Source organism: Podarcis bocagei, assembly GCF_964188305.1.
Source record: "Podarcis bocagei genome assembly, chromosome: 9".
Lineage (NCBI taxonomy): Eukaryota > Metazoa > Chordata > Lepidosauria > Squamata > Lacertidae > Podarcis > Podarcis bocagei.
In genome coordinates, this window is record NC_138134.1 from 21,330,172 (window position 1) to 21,350,016 (window position 19,845).

General features: G+C 44.3%; 1 protein-coding gene across 11 annotated transcripts in view; it reads right to left on the bottom strand.

Moving 5' to 3' along the window:
- Positions 1-1,085: 1,085 nt before the first annotated feature.
- The window catches only part of LIMCH1 (LIM and calponin homology domains 1), a 223,720-nt gene continuing 204,960 nt past the window's right edge, over positions 1,086-19,845 (bottom strand). For 9 of the 11 annotated variants that reach the window (XM_081208634.1, XM_081208633.1, XM_081208629.1 and 6 more), the window contains 10 exons: positions 17,958-18,041; positions 16,086-16,178; positions 14,104-14,208; positions 13,493-13,629; positions 10,890-11,008; positions 9,902-10,025; positions 8,105-8,197; positions 6,649-6,757; positions 5,520-5,622; positions 1,086-1,902 (listed from right to left, as the gene is read on the bottom strand). In XM_081208634.1, coding sequence (XP_081064760.1) covers positions 1,877-1,902; positions 5,520-5,622; positions 6,649-6,757; positions 8,105-8,197; positions 9,902-10,025; positions 10,890-11,008; positions 13,493-13,629; positions 14,104-14,208; positions 16,086-16,178; positions 17,958-18,041 — 993 coding nt within the window. In that variant the 3' untranslated portion in view covers positions 1,086-1,876. The remainder of the gene's footprint in view (positions 1,903-5,519; positions 5,623-6,648; positions 6,758-8,104; positions 8,198-9,901; positions 10,026-10,889; positions 11,009-13,492; positions 13,630-14,103; positions 14,209-16,085; positions 16,179-17,957; positions 18,042-19,845) is intronic. The other 2 variants (XM_081208632.1, XM_081208635.1) reach the window with 2 other exon arrangements.

The following is a 19,845-nucleotide window of genomic DNA, read 5'->3' on the forward strand; positions in this document are numbered from 1 at the left end:
TTAAGCCTTTGTAGCGCAATTTCCCTTCAGAGTATACGGCTGCAGGCATAAGAGGCAATGTTCCAGGAAGAGCCAACACATGGGGACTGATGCCAGCACATTATCCCTCCTTGAATAAAAGTGTATGGCCTTGCCCTAAATTTGTGTGCGTGTAAACATACCCAAATCCTAAGCATATTTATTTGGAAGTGCATCTCACTGGTTTTAACCTAAGGAGCTTAGGATCTCAGCCGAAATCATATGATTACTACCATGTATTCATAGGGGCCCAGGTCCCCCCTTTAAATTAGATATATGCAGAATCATTGGGGTACAGAAGTTTAACCAACTTTGCAGCAACTTTACTGGAAGCAGGAATATATAAATGAGTCGTCCCAAAGTTGTACCCATCACTGAATACTCCAGCGTCAAGCATGCCCACTCTCTGCAGAACGAAAGGCTCTACAGCCCCAAATTCCAGAGTGTCTGTCCTGTTTTCTTCAGGCTGTGTGTCTCCATCCCTATCGCCCACAAACGTCTTTCCCTATAACCAAAAATTAGCAGCCTTGGCTTGCAGTGTTGCTCCACCGACCTTGCAGAAAGCATTTGCAGTGGTCATTCTATGATATTTATCTCAAGATGGACTTCTTAATGGTTATTCTAGGGTGCCCTAAATCCTGCATCCTCAGGAGCCATTTTATTTTCCATACAGCAAGTGGTCGGAGGTGCTAGGTGTTTATGGGTCAGACTCCATAAAAACTTACATCCACCCCCCCTCCCAAAGCAGCAACACTTTCACTTTCACAATTATGGTACACACGTGCTGAGGCATAGATGGACCATCGCACACCAGCATCAAGGGAGAGAAATAACGTCACATCTTCACGGAGCTGCATTGAGGTTGGGATAGATGATGATTTAGGTACCAACTTCCCTCTGCATCTAAGTCAAACCCTGGGCACATTTCGATTAAAACAGGGTACAGCTACCAGTGGCTGGTAAATTGCTTCAGAAAGTAGATTCATCTCACGGGCTGCCAGTCGACCTGTTGGGTATTTCTACAACCTTGAATGCATGTATTATTTAAGCTTAGAGAAAACACTTCATTCGGTAAAATAGTTTGTTATTACAAGAAACATCATTTTATGCACACAACAGATGGCATGACTGTCAGTCCAATCCTAGGCATGTCTACTCAGAAGTAAACCCCACTGAGTTCAGTGGGCCCTATTCCCAGGTCCATGGGTGTAGGATTGAACATGCAATCACTTGCTCACTCAATTTCCTGACTTCCACTGAAAGTAATATAGTAAAATGTTTCAGAATTACAGGATGTTTGGATCAAACTAGTGTCTTTGTATACATATATAAAAGTTACCACTTCAGAAACAAAACAGGGGGGAAACTGCTTTCTGTCATGCTGTTTAAATTTTCTTCTTCTTCAAATGCAACTAATTAGATTTACACATTGGCATATTATAGAACATCTACAAAAAGTAGTGTAAACTTAACATTCTCAGTTCCTAGTCGTATTAGAAACAGGACAGGTTTATTGCATCTTTATTTCCTTGTTATTTTCATAAGAGCAGATTCGGAAACCAAACGTAACTGATAATATGGATCACGCACGCTCCCGCGAGAGGGAAAAGGAGCTGAAAGTCCAGAGATGAACTTCATACATGTAATGGAAGTGAATTAAGAAAGGGGGTGGAATATGTATTGCATTGAAAAGTAGCCGATGTAGCCTTTTGTGCCTGCCTTGCAAAGATGAGATGAGAGCTATCAAGTCCATGGATATAAGCTCTGACAAGAGATTGTCCCGAAGCAGCCCCAGGAACAGAACAATAGCGACAATCCTTCTTGGAGAACACATCTGCGCACAAGACTGAAATCCATGTCACAAAGTCGTGGGCTGACCAGCGGCTATAATTAAGACAAAAACGGGTAGAAAAAGTGAAAGCGCTTATGCCATTCTTCACGTCAGGAAGCAACAAATGATAAAAATAATATGAAGATGATGGGATGCGGGTGGCGCTGTGGGTAAAACCTCAGTGCCTAGGACCTGCCAATCGCATGGTAGGCAGTTCGAATCACCGCGGCGGGGTGAGCTCCCCTCTTTCGGTCCCTGCTCCTGCCCACCTAGCAGTTCGAAAGCACGTCAGAGTGCGAGTAGATAAATAGGTACCGCTTTATAGCGGGAAGGTAAACGGCGTTTCCGTGTGCTGCGCTGGTGCTGGCTCGCCAGAGCAGCTTCGTCACACTAGCCACGTGACCTGGAAGTGTCTGCGGACAGCGCTGGCCCCCTGCCTCTTAAGTGAGATGGGCGCACAACCCTAGAGTCGGACACGACTGGCCCGTACGGGCAGGGGTACCTTTTACCTTTTTAATATGAAGATGATGGAGTTTTTGGAGCTAGACGACCTAACCGGAAGAGTCCGCGACCAGAAGGAGGAGGAGCATCAGGAAGAATGGACAAAATTTTATGATTTTTAGTTAAATATTTAAAGTTAAATTAACTGGAAATAGCTTGCAGATACTTAATTGGCTTAGGATTTTATATAAGTTAAGTGATGAATTAATATGTTTAATTTTAAAATGAAAAGTTATAAGGATGTTAATGTTTAAGTTAAATGTCATAAGAACTTTGATTTGGAAAACCGTTAAAAGGATATGCATGGAAATCCAACCAAGGGGAAGCGAGGAAGTCACTTAACAATGTTAATAAGTGCAATTTTAATAAGGCTATGATATAAGTTTGTTTGTTTATTTGTTTGTTTTGTTTATAATTTTTTGAAAATTAATAACATTTAAAATAAAAGTAACAATAAAATTTTATTTATATCCCGCCCTCCCCAGCCAAAGCTGGGCTCAGAGTGGCTAACAACAATAAAAGTAACACAGCTTTCTAAAATCAATTCAGAATCAAATTAATGGCAACTGCAATGTATTTTTTGTGTACAGGCATCCTAAGACTTCCTTCCTTCTGTATTTCCAATCTTAAACAGGTGAAGAGAGGGTGCAGTGCACCACCAAGGCTTATATGGCTGTGTACATTTAAAGGAGATGCTGGAATTGAGGCTCTGAGATGGATAAACTACAGTTCCCAGAATTCTTTGGGAGAAGCGATGTGCTTTATATGCGTGGCTCGATGCAGTTACTCAACCAGGGTTGAGATTAGGAGAAATGCACGCCCTTCTCCCACTTCTCCATGGCTCCCCCCTGATCCCCACTAAGTGAGCACACTAGCATTTCCTTAGCATTGCAAAAATCTCGGCAGTAGTCAGCAACTGGAAACGGGAACGTGGTTTTCTGTCAAATCGCCGTCTACTTTCTGTCCACCCTTTCGCAGAACAGGCTATAGCAGTTAGATTCAAAGCCGAATGAGAATGTGGGATTGAAATAATTAAAGCCACACATCTAAATGATAATTTATGCATTGTTCATTTCATTATTTACGACAGTTCCTGGCAAAAACATGCGACTCCCTGGTGCAAATTGACTGTGAAACTATACAACAGTGCCCTCTACCTTTCAGGATGTGGAAGTGTTTCCCAGCGCAAAAAGCAGCTTCTTAGAATTAGTTTTTTCCCTTCTCATTCTCTTTATAATAACAACACACTTTTTCTTCCCCAGAAAGAGGAGAGGTACATCTGTTGTGGTTCCCTTCTTTACTCAAAGCATCTGAAGGAGCATCTCTACCCCCATCGTTCTATCCGGACACTGAGGTCCAGCGCGAGGGCCTTCTAGTGGTTCCCTCACTGTGAGAAGCAAAGTTACAGGGAACCAGGCAGAGGGCCTTCTTGGTAGTGGCACCCGCCCTGTGGAACGCCCTCCCACCAGATGTCAAAGAGAACAACAACTGCCAGACTTTTAGAAGACACCTGAAGGCAGTCCTGTTTAGGGAAGCTTTTAATGTTTGATGCATTACTGTATTTTAATATTTTATTGGAATATTTTAATATTTTGTTGGAAGCCCAGCCAGATGGGCGGGGTATAAATAATATGTTGTTGTTGTTGTTGTTGTTGTTGTTGTTGTTGTTAAGCATGCATCATGGAACGTGAGCAGCCGTACCCTCTGAGCCAGCTGGGACAGCTTTTCTTCTGCTAAATTTGCAAATGAGTGAGGCAGTGCTAAAAGATCAGTGCAAACAGGTGAATGCAGAGAGGCAGGAACAGCCTCTGTCCCTTCTTGGCCTTTTGCACTGAATTTTGAAAGGAATCAGAGCGGTTTCTTCTGCCATTCCCCACAGCCTGTGCTCCAGAGCCAGTTTACAAACTCACAATGGTGGAATATCAAGCCTGCAACCTTCCTGCCGCTACGAGTATCTTGTGGGTTCACAGAACATGCCAGCATCCCCTCTTCTACGTGCCAATGGTAGTATTTTATTTTACTGCGATCAGCCTCTTAATATCCCGTTCGCTCTAGCATTTAGTGCTGTTGGTTTCGCAGTGCTAGATTATTTCAGAGATCGGTACGACTAACCAGGAAAAAGGTCGGGAGGCGAAACCTGCAATCTCAAAGTAACTCTTTGCGAAGGTCACTGCTCATTGTGGTGCGGTAATGAGTGCCAGACCAGGACTGGGGAGACCCAGGGTGAGATTCACCGAGTGACCTTGAGCCTATTATATTCTCTCAGCCTAACCAACCTCATTGGAAATAAATAAAAAACTGTCCAATACCACCTTAGAGACCAACTCAGTTTGTTCTGGATATAAGGTTTCATGTACATGCACACTTCTTCATGTGTGCATGCACACGACAGCTGATATCCAGAACAAACTGAGCTGGTCTCTAAGGTGGTATTGGACAGTTTTTTTATTTATTTTGACTGCATCAGACCAACATGGCTACCTACCTGAATCTACCTCATTGGATCGCTATGGAATAAAATAGGGGTCTGGGGCAGGCAGGAGGCAAGGAGAAAAAACCACATTTCCTTGAAGGAAAGGTGGGATATAAATGGAATGAATGAATAAGAAAAGGATACAGTTTCAACAAGAAATTAAATCATTACAAGATTATATGTTGGACGTACCTGTAAATAACCACTTGCCCATTTACCTGTGAGGAGTGCAAATTGCCTCCATCTGATCAGTTTTAGTAAAATGTGAGGTAGGGTTGGACCACGCCATAATTAGGCACTTTTAAGTCCCACTGATCTCAGGGGGAGACTTGCATTTTCTCTAAAGGGAATCATGGAAGGCCTTGAGGCACCCTGGCCATGAAGTAAACCCACTAACCACAGTGAGACTTACTTCTGAGTTAGTGTGCACAAGAGGGTGGTGTAAAGTGCCTCAGGGCACTTTTGTTTGTTTGCACACATCTTTCAGGCAACTGATGCGCCACAAATGATTTATCTCAACCGGTATGCATTGGCAAGTGAGGTAGTAAATGTTTTTTTGTGGGGTGGCATAGGCCCTGGGCATATTTGCAAGGCTAATGTAGTATGCGGTGTTGAAAAAAACCACACACACACACACACACACACACACACACACACACAGTAAATATCACATTGAGACCAGTCCCCGGTACTTACTTCTGGATCTGATGTAACAATCATTGCAGTTGAGAAGACCACTTCTAATCCGGACGTCTGTTCCACTTGCTGCATCTCCAAGTTGTCCCTTGCAGATTCCACACTATTTATTGACAAAGAGTGGATATAATTAAAGTTAAATAATACATTCATCGGGATATCTAGGGATATGCTGTAGGCTGCCCAAAGTGGCTGGGGAAACCCAGCCAGATGGGCAAATAATAATAATAATAATAATAATAATAATAATAATAATAATAATAATAATAATAATAATAATAATAATAATAATAATACCCAAACTATGTTGCTTTTATACCAGGTTAATTGTCATGGTGCCCATCCACCAAGAAACCTGGGATCTGTACTTTGGTGAAATATCCCTTCCCTTACTCCCTGTCACATCTTCACATTGTCTCCAAGTGTCAGGGGCTGGACTGAGGAGGAATGGTGGAGACCGCCCCCACCCCTTTTCTCCTGAACCTTCCTGAGAACAGGAGGACAGTATAGATTTAGAACAGTGGTTTGCAGAAGGGCACAGTTCAGAGGGGAGAAGCTGGGAACTATTGGGAGAGGAACAGCAGGAAGAAGAAGCATCAGGGGAGAGACAGCTGTCAGACTCAGTGTCTTTGGAAAGCATACCTGACCACCCCCCTCCCAGGACCAGGCGGGCATTGAGGGTATTAGAACAGAGAGTTCAGAGGCAGAAAGCTCAGATTAGCTGACACAGGGGTGATGTAGAATAGGAGAGACGGCGGGGATGGGACTTTACTCAGAGCAACGCCATTATCTTAGGGAGACTGCCTTCCTTCGTCGCTCTCTGTGAATTATTGAATAAATTGCTTGGTAAGAACTTTTATTGTTTATCTGCTTCTTGGCTGCCACTGTGGGAGGGATCAGATTCCCTGATGCCTGACATCAAAGCAGGAGGATTTCTAGTGGCTGCGTTGTCTGGAGTAGCTTGCCACATAGACGGCTCGGGATGGTGGAGTGTCCATCACCAGAAAGAAACAGAAGCACCTGCAAGGCAAGTTGCACTAAACCTCCCAACTGTGCTGAAGGGAACTGCCATGCAAAAGACAACAGGCAGGCCATCCTTTAGGGAGAATACGTTACTGAGGAATCCTACCCTGAAGCACTGAATATGGAAATAAAGACCGAGTGTTTCGATAATCATGGCAGCGCCTTTCCCGAGAGGCTGTCCACAGCTAGAGCAGAGTTTCTTTCCGCTGACAGACCTAAAAGAAATAGACAAATGAAAAAACCAGATTCAAACATTTCCTCCCATGCCGTGGCCCCCGTGAAAATCCTCTCACTCAGAAAGCTGATGTTTGGCACGGGAGGAAACCTGCCGCTGCCCTGAAAAGGCTGGTTTGTCCTCCAGCTAGCCAAAGCGTTGAGGACCTAGCGAGTGCTCAAACCATTCATGGCCAAACCAGCCATGGCTGAGGGTCTCTCACACCCCAAAGGTGGGGTTCCTCTCCTACATTCTGAGAAACACTGTACTAAGGTGACATTATGGACAGTGGCTGCCTATGGTTGGCAAGGGTAGCGCATCTCCTGGAAAAGAGAGACATCTTCACCAGAGTAGCCCAATGGACAATGAACATACTGCACCACAGTTCATTTCGGTTCTCTGTCAGCTGGATGGCACAGGAAGGAACTGTTTCTGGCTGAGACACCCACAGGGCTACAACCATCATAGCTACAGCTTGAGTTATTCCTATAAGGCAAGCGCCATGTGGATGTGCTCCATATTCGTGGTGGTTTGATAGGATCCTGTGCCATTGAAATTCTACTCAGTATTGATCCAGAGTAGATTCCAATGTATAGTTAGCAGAATAACAGTTTAAACTCATTGTAGGATTTCTCAAAAAATAGACCAGAGGCAATTGTATTTCATCCAGCAGAGCTTTACTGCTACTGAAGGCAAATGAGCATAATGGTCACAAATCCATTACATTCAGGATTGGCACTGTCCGTAAGAAATCCAGTTGCAGCAGACTTAACTTAAACTTACAATAGCTTATAGTAAGTCTAAACCTTAACACTAAGCATACTATGTACAGAACACCACACCAGAAGGAAAAGAGAGTGAAACCCAGGCTGCTTCTGGCCCTACTTTTATAGTCAGCATGACCATGAAAAGAAAGAGATAACAGAACCAGTTTAAGCCAGCTGTATTCAGCTTCTCTGAAGGAATAACCCAAACAGCATGAACCTTCTGCTTGTTTCTTTCACACAGAGAAACTTCCAGAAGCTTCCAGAACCCTCCTGAATTAAGTAGAATAGGAAAGATCTCTACACATCAGATCAATACTTTTTGCACTAAGAATTGCAAACTGACATCCTAAGACAACTACCTCCTTTATGTTTTGCCTCCACTCCACATGGCATTCGAACAACCTCCCATTATCTGTAGAAGCAGCTCCTAGATATTTTCCAGGGTGATAAAATACTTTTGGGAACGTCTTAATCTATGCCACCACTCGTACGCCTCAAAACTGCGCTCACCAGTTAGGAAGTTTTAGCTGGAATGAAAACTCTGTAAAGCAGCTCATTAGTTTGTGAAAATCCTTATTGACCTTTTGTACCTGTTGGGTGACTGGCTTTGAGTTGTAGGAGAACAGGGTGATGATGATGATCGCCCAGCTCCAGAGCTCTCTCGACAGCCTGCCCTGAAAGAGAAACAAAACAGGAGGGTGAAGCAAGTCCAGCCCCACAACAGAGTCAGGAGGGATCCTAATGGGGCAGGAAATGGCACTGAGCCTCAAGCACTGAGCGGCCCCTAGGAAGCCATTCTGTTGCCTCAGGCAGGGCTGGTGCATTGACAAGAGTGAGGATTCATGCTGCAGGCCTGAGTGTTCTGGTGCAGGCTTTGGAGGTTGAATAAGAACCTCTCTCCCTGCATCTTGTGGTGAACTCTTCTTGCACATGGTTTCTTCAAATGGAAACAGGGGAGTCGCAACTGGGTAAAAAAACGCCTCCTTGTATAGTCAGAATTATCATTGTAGGACAAAAGCGTGGCTAGTATTCCACAGGCGAGAAGGACTGAATTAACTCATAATGATAATAAGGGGGAAAGTAAAGGTGAAGAATCTCTGGACGGTTCAGTCCTGTCAAATTTGACTATGGGGTGTGGTGTTCATCTTCACTTTCAGGCCGAGGGAGCTGGCGTTTGTCCACAGACAGTTTTCCAGGTCATGTGGCCAGCATGACTAAACTGCTTTTGGTGCAATGGGACACCATGACGGAAACCAGAGCGCACGGAAACATTGTTTACCTTCCCGCTGCAGTGGCACCTATTTATCTACCTGCACTGGTGTGCTTTCGAACTGCTAGGTTGGCAGAAGCTGGGATAGAGCAATGGGAACTCACCCCGTCACAGGGATTCGAACCGCCGACCTTCTGATCGGCAAGCCCAAGAGGCTCCAGTCATGTCATGCTCCTCTCCTCACTGCTCCACGCTCTGAAGCTGTACAATCCAGGAACATTTTACCACATGACCCATTGTTTCTACGGTCTACCCCCAGATGTCACACGCCCTTCCCAGATTGGCTTACTTGTTGTTCTCGCTTAGGGAAGGGTCAAACACGAAACTTAAGGCAACCTCTTTATCTTCCCCGGGGTCTCTGTCTCAGTGTGGTCTGTGATAACATAGCTGATTCTATGCTCTCATACTATGCTGATTAAGTCATGGAAGCCTCTGTTACCTACCTCCTTTTTATAATAATAATAATAATATTTATTGGCATTTTCATTTTCAAAAAACACTGTGTGATTTTACATATCTTTACATTACCAATGGGACGTGGGTGGCACTGTGGGTTAAACCACAGAGCCTAGGGCTTGCCAATCAGAAGGTCGGCGGTTCTAATCCCCGCGACGGGGTGAGCTCCCGTTGCTCGGTCCCTGCTCCTGCCAACCTAGCAGTTCGAATGCACGTCAAAGTGCAAGTAGAGAAATAGGTACCACTCCAGCGGCGTTTCCGTGCGCTGCTCTGGTTCACCAGAAGTGGCTTAGTCATGCTGGCCACATGACCCGGAAGCTGTACGCTGGCTCCCTCGGCCAATAAAGCGAGATGAGCGCCACAACCCCAGAGTCGGTCACGACTGGACCTAATCATCAGGGGTCCCTTTACCTTTACCTTTACCTTTCCTATATTCTGACTCTCTCGAGTCAATGACTCCCCCCCCATCCCTCCCAACCCAACTGACTTTCTAACTTCCAATTATAATTTCATCCACATTTCTCATTCCCCCATCTACCTTTACTTTTGCTTTGAGATTCCGTATCATTGTACATAAGTTTCTAATTTTAACTGACAAACCTTTAAGCCAGTCCTGTTAGTGTTGTTAAGTGTTGACAACTCTGTTACCTACCTCCTCATTTCTCTTGCGGAACTGACTGGCAGACCTAAATTATGTTCCGACGGAAAGTTTTTCTGTTTTGTGTCTGAAACACGTGGGCTCTGTTTACTTAATAACTGCTGATTCCACGTAACATCTGGAGAGAGAGATTCAAATTAGGCAAACATAATAATAATAATAAAGGGGTTGTTTGACAGGGGACATTTCTGAATACGCACACACACTCAAAAGAAAGACATCCTAAAGCTTTGAAAAAGACATATAGCTACATTGCTACGGTTGTCGAGCATGGAGAGGGTCATTTTTCGAGCCTTTTCCACTTCCAGAAAACCTCTTTATTGAGCGATTTGTTTCCAGGGAGTTTACGGGACGTTCCCTGAAGCAACTGTCATTCACGTACACATCCAGAGCATTTCCCCTCACTTTCCTTATCACAAGGTGTCTGGCTTATTCTGCAAGCACGCTTGTTACGTACCAAATTCACTTTAAATGTGGAAGCTGAATTTCATGGTACGTGATTGAATTCCACAAGTGAAATAGCAACAAGAGCCTGGAAGCACTCTCATTGTGAAGGCTATGCTGAAAGTTCTCCGAAGATAATTTCTGAGCAGTGGTTTCTTTTTCTTTTAAACCCCGCATTGTATAAAGAGGTTGGATTCTGCACAAAACAACTCATAGTATTTTAATTCTTTCAATCTCCTCTAAATTTAACAATACATGCAATACCAGAAAGCAGTGGCATAGCGTGGGGGGTGCAGGGGGGCCCGGCCGCACAGGGCGCAACATCTGGGGGGGGCGCTCACACTCGCTGCTCTCTGCCCCTACTAAAATCCACGGGTTAGGGGGCGCAAATTACTTGCCTTGCCCCGGGTGCTGACAACCCACGCTACGCCACTGCCAGAAAGGAGAATAGTAGATTTTATTTTCACTGCAAACGTAGTTTCAATTAGTTAGGAGAGAGTTGTTGTTTTGTAAAGAGATTTAAAAAGCCTTCACGTACCCTGGCACAGTGGCAAAGTCATCTCAGTGGGCTGTAGACGTTCTGTCCTGGACATCTGTGGGTCTTGCTCATTTCCTCTCTGTTTACTGGTTCTTATATATTCTTCTTTATTTACAGTGCTGATAAACGTAAAACATAAAAAGGTAAGAACAATATGGAGCGATTTCATAATTGCATTTGAAATTAGGCTTGATGATGCCACAGCTACCCATATGGGAAGGCTCAGGTAGCTTTGGTTTTGGCAGCACACTCTTCCTATGATAAAGTATTGCATCTGAGATGATATGAAAATCTGTTCGCTCTTAGCCCTGGTGGCAGCTGTTTTGTACATGAAAACCAATCAGTGATGTTATCAGGTTGAATCCTGACAAGACAGAAGTACTGTTTTGGGGGGACAAGGGGCGGGCTGGTGTGGGGGACTCCCTGGTCCTGAATGGGGTAACTGTGCCCCTGAAGGACCAGGAGCGCAGCCTGGGAGTCATTTTGGACTCACAGCTGTCCATGGAGGCGCAGGTCAATTCTGCATCCAGGGCAGCTGTTTACCAGCTCCATCTGGTACGCAGGCTGAGACCCTACCTGCCCGCGGACTGTCTTGCCAGAGTGATGCATGCTTTAGTTATCTCCCGCTTGGACAACTGCAATGTGCTCTATGTAGGGCTACCTTTGAAGGTGACTTGGAAATAACAACTACAGTGGTACCTCAGGTTACATACGCTTCATGTTACAGATTCTGCTAACCCAGAAATAGTGCTTCAGGTTAAGAACTTTGCTTCAGGATGAGAACAGAAATCGTGCTCCGATGGCGCAGCGGCAGCAGGAGACCCCATTAGCTAAAGTGGTGCTTCAGGTTAAGAACAGTTTCAGGTTAAGTACGGACCTCCGGAACGAATTAAGTATTTAACCTGGAGTGTCTGGAGGCGGTTGGAGGATGGATGGCGGCAAAAAGATTGAGATTGAATCCTGACAAGACAGAAGTACTGTTTCTGGGGGACAGGAGGCGGGCAGGTGTGGGGGATTCCCTGGTCCTGAATGGGGTAACCGTGCCCCTGAAGGACCAGGTGCGCAGCCTGGGAGTCATTTTGGACTCACAGCTGTCCATGGAGGCGCAGGTCAAATCCGTGTCCAGGGTAGCTGTGTACCAGCTCCATCTGGTACGTAGGCTGAGACCCTATCTGCCCGCGGACTGCCTCGCCAGAGTGGTGCATGCTCTGGTTATCTCCCGCTTGGACTACTGCAATGCGCTCTACGTGGGGCTACCTTTGAAGGTGACCCGGAAACTACAACTAATCCAGAATGCAGCAGCCAGACTGGTGACTGGGAACGGCCGCCGAGACCATAAAACACCGGTCTTGAAAGACCTACATTGGCTCCCAGTACGTTTCCGAGCACAATTCAAAGTGTTGGTGCTGACCTTTAAAGCCCTAAACGGCCTCGGTCCAGTATACCTGAAGGAGCGTCTCCACCTCCATCGTTCTACCCGGACACTGAGGTCCAGCACCGAGGGCCTTCTGGCGGTTCCCTCACTGCGAGAAGCCAAGTTACAGGGAACCAGGCAGAGGGCCTTCTCGGTAGTGGCGCCCTCCCTGTGGAATGCCCTCCCACCAGATGTCAAAGAGAACAACAACAACTACCAGACTTTTAGAAGACATCTGAAGGCAGCCCTGTTTAGGGAAGCTTTTAATGTTTGATGTATCATAGTATTTTAATATTCTTTTGGAAGCCGCCCAGAGTGGCTGGGGAAACCCAGCCAGATGGGCGGGGTATAAATAATAAATTATTATTATTATTATTATATTAACCTGAGGTACCACTGTAATCTAGAATGCAACAGCTAGACTGGTGACTGGGAGTGGCAGCCAAGACCATATAACACTGGTCCTGAAGGACCTACATTGGCTCGAACTACATTTCTGAGCACAATTCAAAGTGTTGGTGCTGACCTTTAAAGCCCTAAAAGGCCTTGGTCCAGTATACCTGAAGGAGTGTCTCCATCCTCATCATTCAGCCTAGACACTGAGGTCCAGCTCCAAGGGCCTTCTGGCGGTTCCCTCACTGCAAGAAGTCAGGTTACAGGGAACCAGACAGAGGGCTTTCTCGGTAGTGGCACCCACCCTGTGGAATGCCCTCCCATCAGATGTCAAGGAAATAAGCAACTATCTGACTTTTAGAAGGCATCTGAAGGCATCCCTGTTTAGGGAAGTTTTTAATGTTTAATGCTGTATTGTGTTTTTAACATTCTGTTGGGAGCTGCCCAGAAACCCAGGGAAACCCAGCCAGATGGGTGGGGTATAAATAAATTATTATTATTATTATTATTATTATTATTATTATTATTATTATTATTCTATCTAATGGCAAACATGTATGTGTCAACCTGTCCACAGAGCATCTTAGGATAGGGCAGTGACACTGGGCAAACACACATATCACAGGCTTCCTGTTTCCAGGCTTCTCTGTCATATCCAAAATAAAACTTCCATATCTGAAATTAGACTTCGGTACCTTCCCTAGTGGGAAGATGGCTCAAGCGGTTTGTGCATATATTCTTTTGGAAGAAACACCTGTGCAAGCACACCCCATGAAATGTTATTTCTTTTACACACCTCATATTCTCCTTCCATGGTTCATATTCTTTGCTTTTTGAAAAGGGAACACCATCTTGCTCAGAAAACAAATTCTTCCGAGTTCTATCTTCCTTTTGCTTATCTTCCTCTTCAGAGTAGCTCACGTCCACCATATTCTACAAAAAATTGAAATAAAGACACTCATTTTTTTTTAAAAAAAAGAACAGCCTATTTATTTAACAAAGAAAAAATGGGGGGGATTATTTTTTAAAAAATTAAAAGTACATTATACTTTCAGGATTTGACAGAGATGGCAAAAAAAGTGTATTTAAAACTTTTTATCCCTTCACCTCCAACAAGTTGTGCCATAGTGTTATAGTCTCATTTGATTTCACCCATTGAACAATGCCACACTACTGCCCCACCAAATCACCCTCAACGTCCAGCTATTTCAATGTCTGAACTTGTTTGGCCAGCTTCTCATTTCAGACATAGCTATATAATTCTTCTATCGCACATTCATCCTCAGCCTTCCAAAGATTATTTCCACGAAGAGAAGGCTAAATCCCAGAGATGACACCCACCCACACCGATCTGACTCCTTTTTTTGCCATCCCATATTTTCCCCCTCGTTTCACCAGCAAACTCACCACAGTCCCATTTCCATCCGTCACAGAGGAAGACGTGGACAAGGGTTCCGCAGAGCTCGAAGTGACTGTGAATGGTACCACAGTGTCCTCAATGATCTTGCGTTCCTAAAGGAGAGGCAAGGATGTCGAAAGAACGAAATGGTGAAAGTTTGGCAACAAAACCCAGCCACATCATTAGGAACCAGGCGATAGAAGACTCAAATGTGCCCTTTCCCGATTTTTCCCCGGGGAGGAACGGAATGCAGGGAAGAGGCACAGGGAAGAGGCTGGAAGTCAGATGTCAATGAACATTTTATAAAATAATGTGTTTTAATAATAAATGTAATAAAATAAAATTGGGCCGAAAAACAAAGGATGTAACTCCCCTGGCTGGATCCCATCATAGTCCAGCATTGATTGATTTATTTTAAATTGTTGCTACTGAGAAATTTCCACGGATAACAAAAGCACATATACCATCTAAAAGCCCAGCATTTTGTTTCTAATAGCAGCCAATCTAATGCCTTTGCGAAGCTTACAAGTAAGGTAAGGGGATTCATTCTGATGTGTTTGCAAGGAGACTGGATGATACAGTGCTGAAACTCCACACTTCCCAGTGCACTTTCCTTATTGCAAAAAATCCAATCTTACGGGGAAGTGGGGTCATTGTGCAAAACCTCCCAGTCAACTCTTAACTGAACAACCTGTCCGTATGTGACTGAAACGCACCTGAAAAGAGCGAGACTCTGGCAACAAACCCGGTTTGGAAATAAATGGTGCTGCTTTTTTAAAAAAGCTACTGCCCAGATCATAAGAAGTAATAGTTCCGCTCTATTCCGTGCTGGTCAGGCTGCAAGTGGAGCTATGTGGCCAGTTTTGGGGTCACATTTGAAGGAGGACATTGGCCAACTGAAGTGTGCCTAGGAAGAGGGTGACCAGGAAGATGAGCAGTTCAGAAACCATTTCCTGTGAGGAACCGCTGAAAGAGTTCGGTATATTCAGCTTGGGAAAAAGAAGGTTTGGTGAGCGGATGGGGGAAGGGGGCAGCTAAAGAGTTGGACTAGAACCAATGGCTGAAAAACTGCAGAGAAGTAGGTGCCGGCTAAACTGTAGGATAAACTTCTTAATAGGAAAAGCTGTTTAACGGCGGAACAGACTGCCTCACTGTGGGAATGTCGAGGAAGGTAGGAGAGGATATATCGTATTTTGATATTATCCCTCCTCACTCACGCTAGTGAGTGAACAGCAGAGCACATTCCCTTTTCAACTTATTGGAAGCAAGTTGATGATTCGCTAGAATCCTTTAATTAAGCAGTCCAGTCTGGCTTGTTCCTGGTTTGGTTTCCCCTTCATTTCCCTCTTAAAATAATAACACAACACAGTCTTCTTTAAAAGTAAGAATAAAGTTTTACTCACATTCAGTTCACAGCAGTGATCTGAAGGCAAGCCTTATCTTGTGGTTACAGAAGTCTGAGCTACATCTCAGCTTGTGGTCTCCATCCTTTGTGAAGGTCGAGCCATGCGCTGGCTAAGAGCCAGGAGAGTGAGAGTCCAAGAGAGAGATGGTTGCGTGGCCAACCCTTTTATCTGGTCAGCTAGGGGTCATGCCCATCTACCTGATCACACACAGGGAGAGGAAGCTCCACAGCAGGTATGACAGGAAGTCCTCCCTGTCTAGAGCCACATTCCTCTGTGTGTCCATTCTAGGCAACAGGAAAATGTTGTACTTGACTGCTCTCCCACAATCAGGAATGGTGGGCTCTCCTTTACTGGAGAGGTTAGGGGCAGCCATCTGCCAGGGACACTCTAGCTGCATCCTGTATTGCAGATCCTGCTCTAAGCAAGGAGTTAAGACTAGTTGACTTCTGAGGACCCCATGATTCTGGCAAAAAACACACACACCAAAAAACAACCCAACCCAAGGACAAGGCAAATTAAACACTGTATTACAGCCACCATGATACAGGTACAGCCACATCAAAGCTGCGTCTCTGCCTTCGTACCTCCTCATAGTATTTCCGCTCCTCCTCTTCAACTTCCTTTTGTGCCTTTTCCCATTCTTCTTTCAACTTGTCCTGCTCTTTCTGATACCTTTCCTGCAGAGAGTTCCAACACAAGCTGTTAACTTAGGAATTATGGGAAGTGGGAAATTGTTTCCTCATCTGGGTCCAAAGAAGAGCTCCAAATGAATATTTATTTGGGAAATGCAACTGCTCTTTGATCAGTAAAAGAAGAAGAAGCAAGACTCGCTAGAATCGAGGATTCCTTCAGAGCGAAAAAACAATAAAAAAGATATTTGAAAAACCTTAAAATTTAACATAACCCCCCCCCCCCCCCGGAGTTGCTACCCTTCCTCTTCCATAATGCCTGGTTCACTTTTTGACATTTCATTTGCCTGTGTTAAAAGATTTGGAATGGGAGTTGGGGAAAATACACTACAATGTCATAACGAGGGATGAAGTTTATTGACTTACGCACTGAGGAAAGAGAAACATGGAAAAGGGAGGAGGCAGAAAAACTGATACAGGGAAGAACAGAGAAGGCGAAGAATATACAGGGTGAACATGACTATTTGTTTCAGAAAGTTGCTTGTCTGTTTGCCATGCATTCAGACATCTCTTATGATATTGTAAACAAATTTTACGTGATGGTTCCTGAGATCACGTAGCAGGTTTTTGTTTATGTTTGGATAAAATGGGCTACGATTTGGAATCAAGATGGTGGACTGAACCTTTCAAAATTGCACTGATTTTAAGCGCTGATTTCAAAACTGCACTGATTTTTTTGTTTCTTTGTTTCTTAGAATTCCCAAGAAACTGTGCATATGAGGGTGCTAGTATAGATGCAATAGTGGGTGATAAAGATGGCACTCAGGTATGAAAAAGCTGAAACATTCTGCTTTACTTTTCACAAAGTTTTAGTGCCTTAGTCCTTCCTCCTCCAATGACTGTAACATCCGCTATAATTCTATGAGATCTTTTGGTGTGGGCAAAGGATAAGACTCAGTGCTGTAAGGAAAATCATCTAACTTTTAGAAATACCCACTAAAATTAAAGCTAGATAATATATTTTCACAGTCCCTCGTTCAACCTTCAGTTTTATATTCATCTGAAATCATAAGGAAGCATGGCTATGACATATTTGATTAGCAGCTGATCAAATTTTGATTGCTATCTGAAACAAAATCCATTCTCAGCCATAAAACAGAAGACAAAGGAGGAGGGAGGGAGGGAGGGAGAAATAACAAAAAAATCCGCTATACTTGGAAACATGGGATATACATTTTCATTTGGCTAGGTTTGCATCCGAGTTTAACTGAGGTTCATAGATATATTGACTTTGGCAGTAATCTAATCAGGATAAACTGCTGCCAGTAAAATTTTAATGAAAGATGAAGAACTATGTCAGCTTATAAGATAAACAGACAACGTATAAAGGTCTTAAGTGGAGAAGATGACAACTAGCCAAGTAGTTGATTGTTCTAGAGTGGAATTATTTTCTAAAAAATATATTCTCAATGAATACCCATTTTCTGAATTAAAAAAGTAACCCTTCAAATCGTATTCACTTCCCAACATCCCTATGCCTAGCCTTAAAAATGTGTATCAATAAAATGCATATCATCAACACCACTATGTTGCACTTCTGCTGAGAGTTTTGTATGCTTTTCTCTTTCATGGAAAAATCTGGGAGCCAGTCAGGGTCTCTAGATGAATGGGGAGTCAAAGGATTATGTGAATAATCAGCACATGTGGCTCAAGTTTTAAGGAAAACTTCTCAACTATGGAAAGGTAGGCTTGGGAGAAATTTCAGAAGCCACTCCTCGAAAACCAGGTAGGATACAAATGTAATAAACAAATAAGGATGGGAGGTACCTGAAGTACACGCTCCTGTTCATGCTGCCATCGTTCTTGTCGCTTACGCTCCTCCTCTGGGTCCCAAGACCAGCAACCAAAGCGCTGAAATAAAGTTGATGGATACCGTTAAAGGCTAGGAATACATACCAGAAAACAAGAAGTTCCACGCTGCTTTCAATGTTTATTACTTTAACACACACACCAAAAAAGCCTGAAGCATTTTCTTTGGGAATAATAGGGACAGAGGTCCCCAAAATGTTGGTTAAATTGTTTATGGCCATATCCAGAACTCTGTATGCACAGAAATGGAAAGAAGTGCAGTGGTTGTTAAATGCAATCTGTTCTGGAAGTCATTTGACTTCCGAAACGTTTGTCAACCGAGGCGCAATGGGAGGTCGGCAATTCCATTGAGTAAATGGAGAAACTGGAAGAATGGCAGATGAAGGTGATAGACTACATGGGACTGGCAGAAATGACTGGCAGAATCCGAGACCAGGGAAGAGAGACGGCGGAAGAAGATTGGAAGAAATTTAAGGACAATGTTGGGAAATATTATAAAATTAGCGAATGTTAGAATGATGTTGGATAAAAAGAAGTTAAGTGGTTACCAGCTGTAATGATTAAGATAATTGGTGGGGGGGGGGAGAAAGAAAGGTGTAAAATTAAGTGAAAATTAAGGGTGAGGATTTGCTGAATGAATAATTTGAATTGGAATACAAGAAGGGGAGGTATAAGGAGGTCCGAGAAATAAGTTAAAAGAAAATAAGTGAATGAAATTATATGTGTTTTTATTTTTGTATTTTTGTTTTTTGCTTTTTTTGTATAATCTCTGAAAAGTTAATAAATATTTTTTTTTTTTAAGAGTAAATGGAGAAACGCACCTAGGAAGCCGTTCAACTTCCAAGGCACGTTTGAAAACGGAAGCATTCACTTCCGGGTTTTTGGTATTCGGGTTCCGAATCATTCAGCTTCTGACATGCTTGAAAACCGAGGTTCCACTGTACCAACGGCAGAGGAGTGGACTTTGAAATTACTGGACTATATGGAGATGGCGAAAATTCGAGGGGAGGGGAAACCTCTCAAATATATTTGTCAGGGAACTGCCATCGGAGGAACAGGTGGTGGAGGGGCTCAGGGAGGAAGAAAGAGACTCAACAGCTGAAGCAGGAACCAGCAGGGGGAGGAGTGGATCTCCGAGGGAATGCGAGCAGGAGGGAGGGCTCAGAGACGCTTCCAGCGAGAACAGTGGGGAGGTATCTGAGGCTCCCATTGGGAGACCCACGCCTCGCCGGAAACTGTCACGCCGTGAGTCCAGGAGACGCGTTTCCGTTAAGGAGCTTCTTTGCTGGAAACGCTTCCGCAGACAGCCACTGTCAGACTCTACGAGTGACTAGAGCAGACATGTTTGAGGAGCTCTGTCACACACAGAGGTTTGTGGAGCCGCACAAACTCTGAGGGAGCACGATTTTACGCACAAGCAGCTAATCATCCCATTACAGCAGTCTGACAGTCTCTGTACGCTGCCTGTGCAGGAGAAAGCATCATGAGCGACCCAGCCGGAACCGGAGGAGCAGGGGTTGGGGCTGGTCCAAGCTTGGAAGAAAGATACCGAGCGTTGGAAGTCCAACTTGCGCTGCAGACGGCGAGGCTTGAGGAGAGAAGGGCTCAGGATGCAGACAAGAAGGGGAGAGCCACTCAGTTCCCCAGAAAGGTACCAGGATTGGTGCAGAAGTTTGGGGGGGACCCCAAGGATTACCATGCCTTTAGGACAGAGATGCAATATGCCATTAATGTGCAGTTTGATGAGTTCCCTGATGAGGAATCGCGAGTTGCTTTCGTAATTGGGCATCTTGAGAAGGGGGCGCGGGACTGGGTTCGACCCCTAATGGCAACGCACAATGACGTC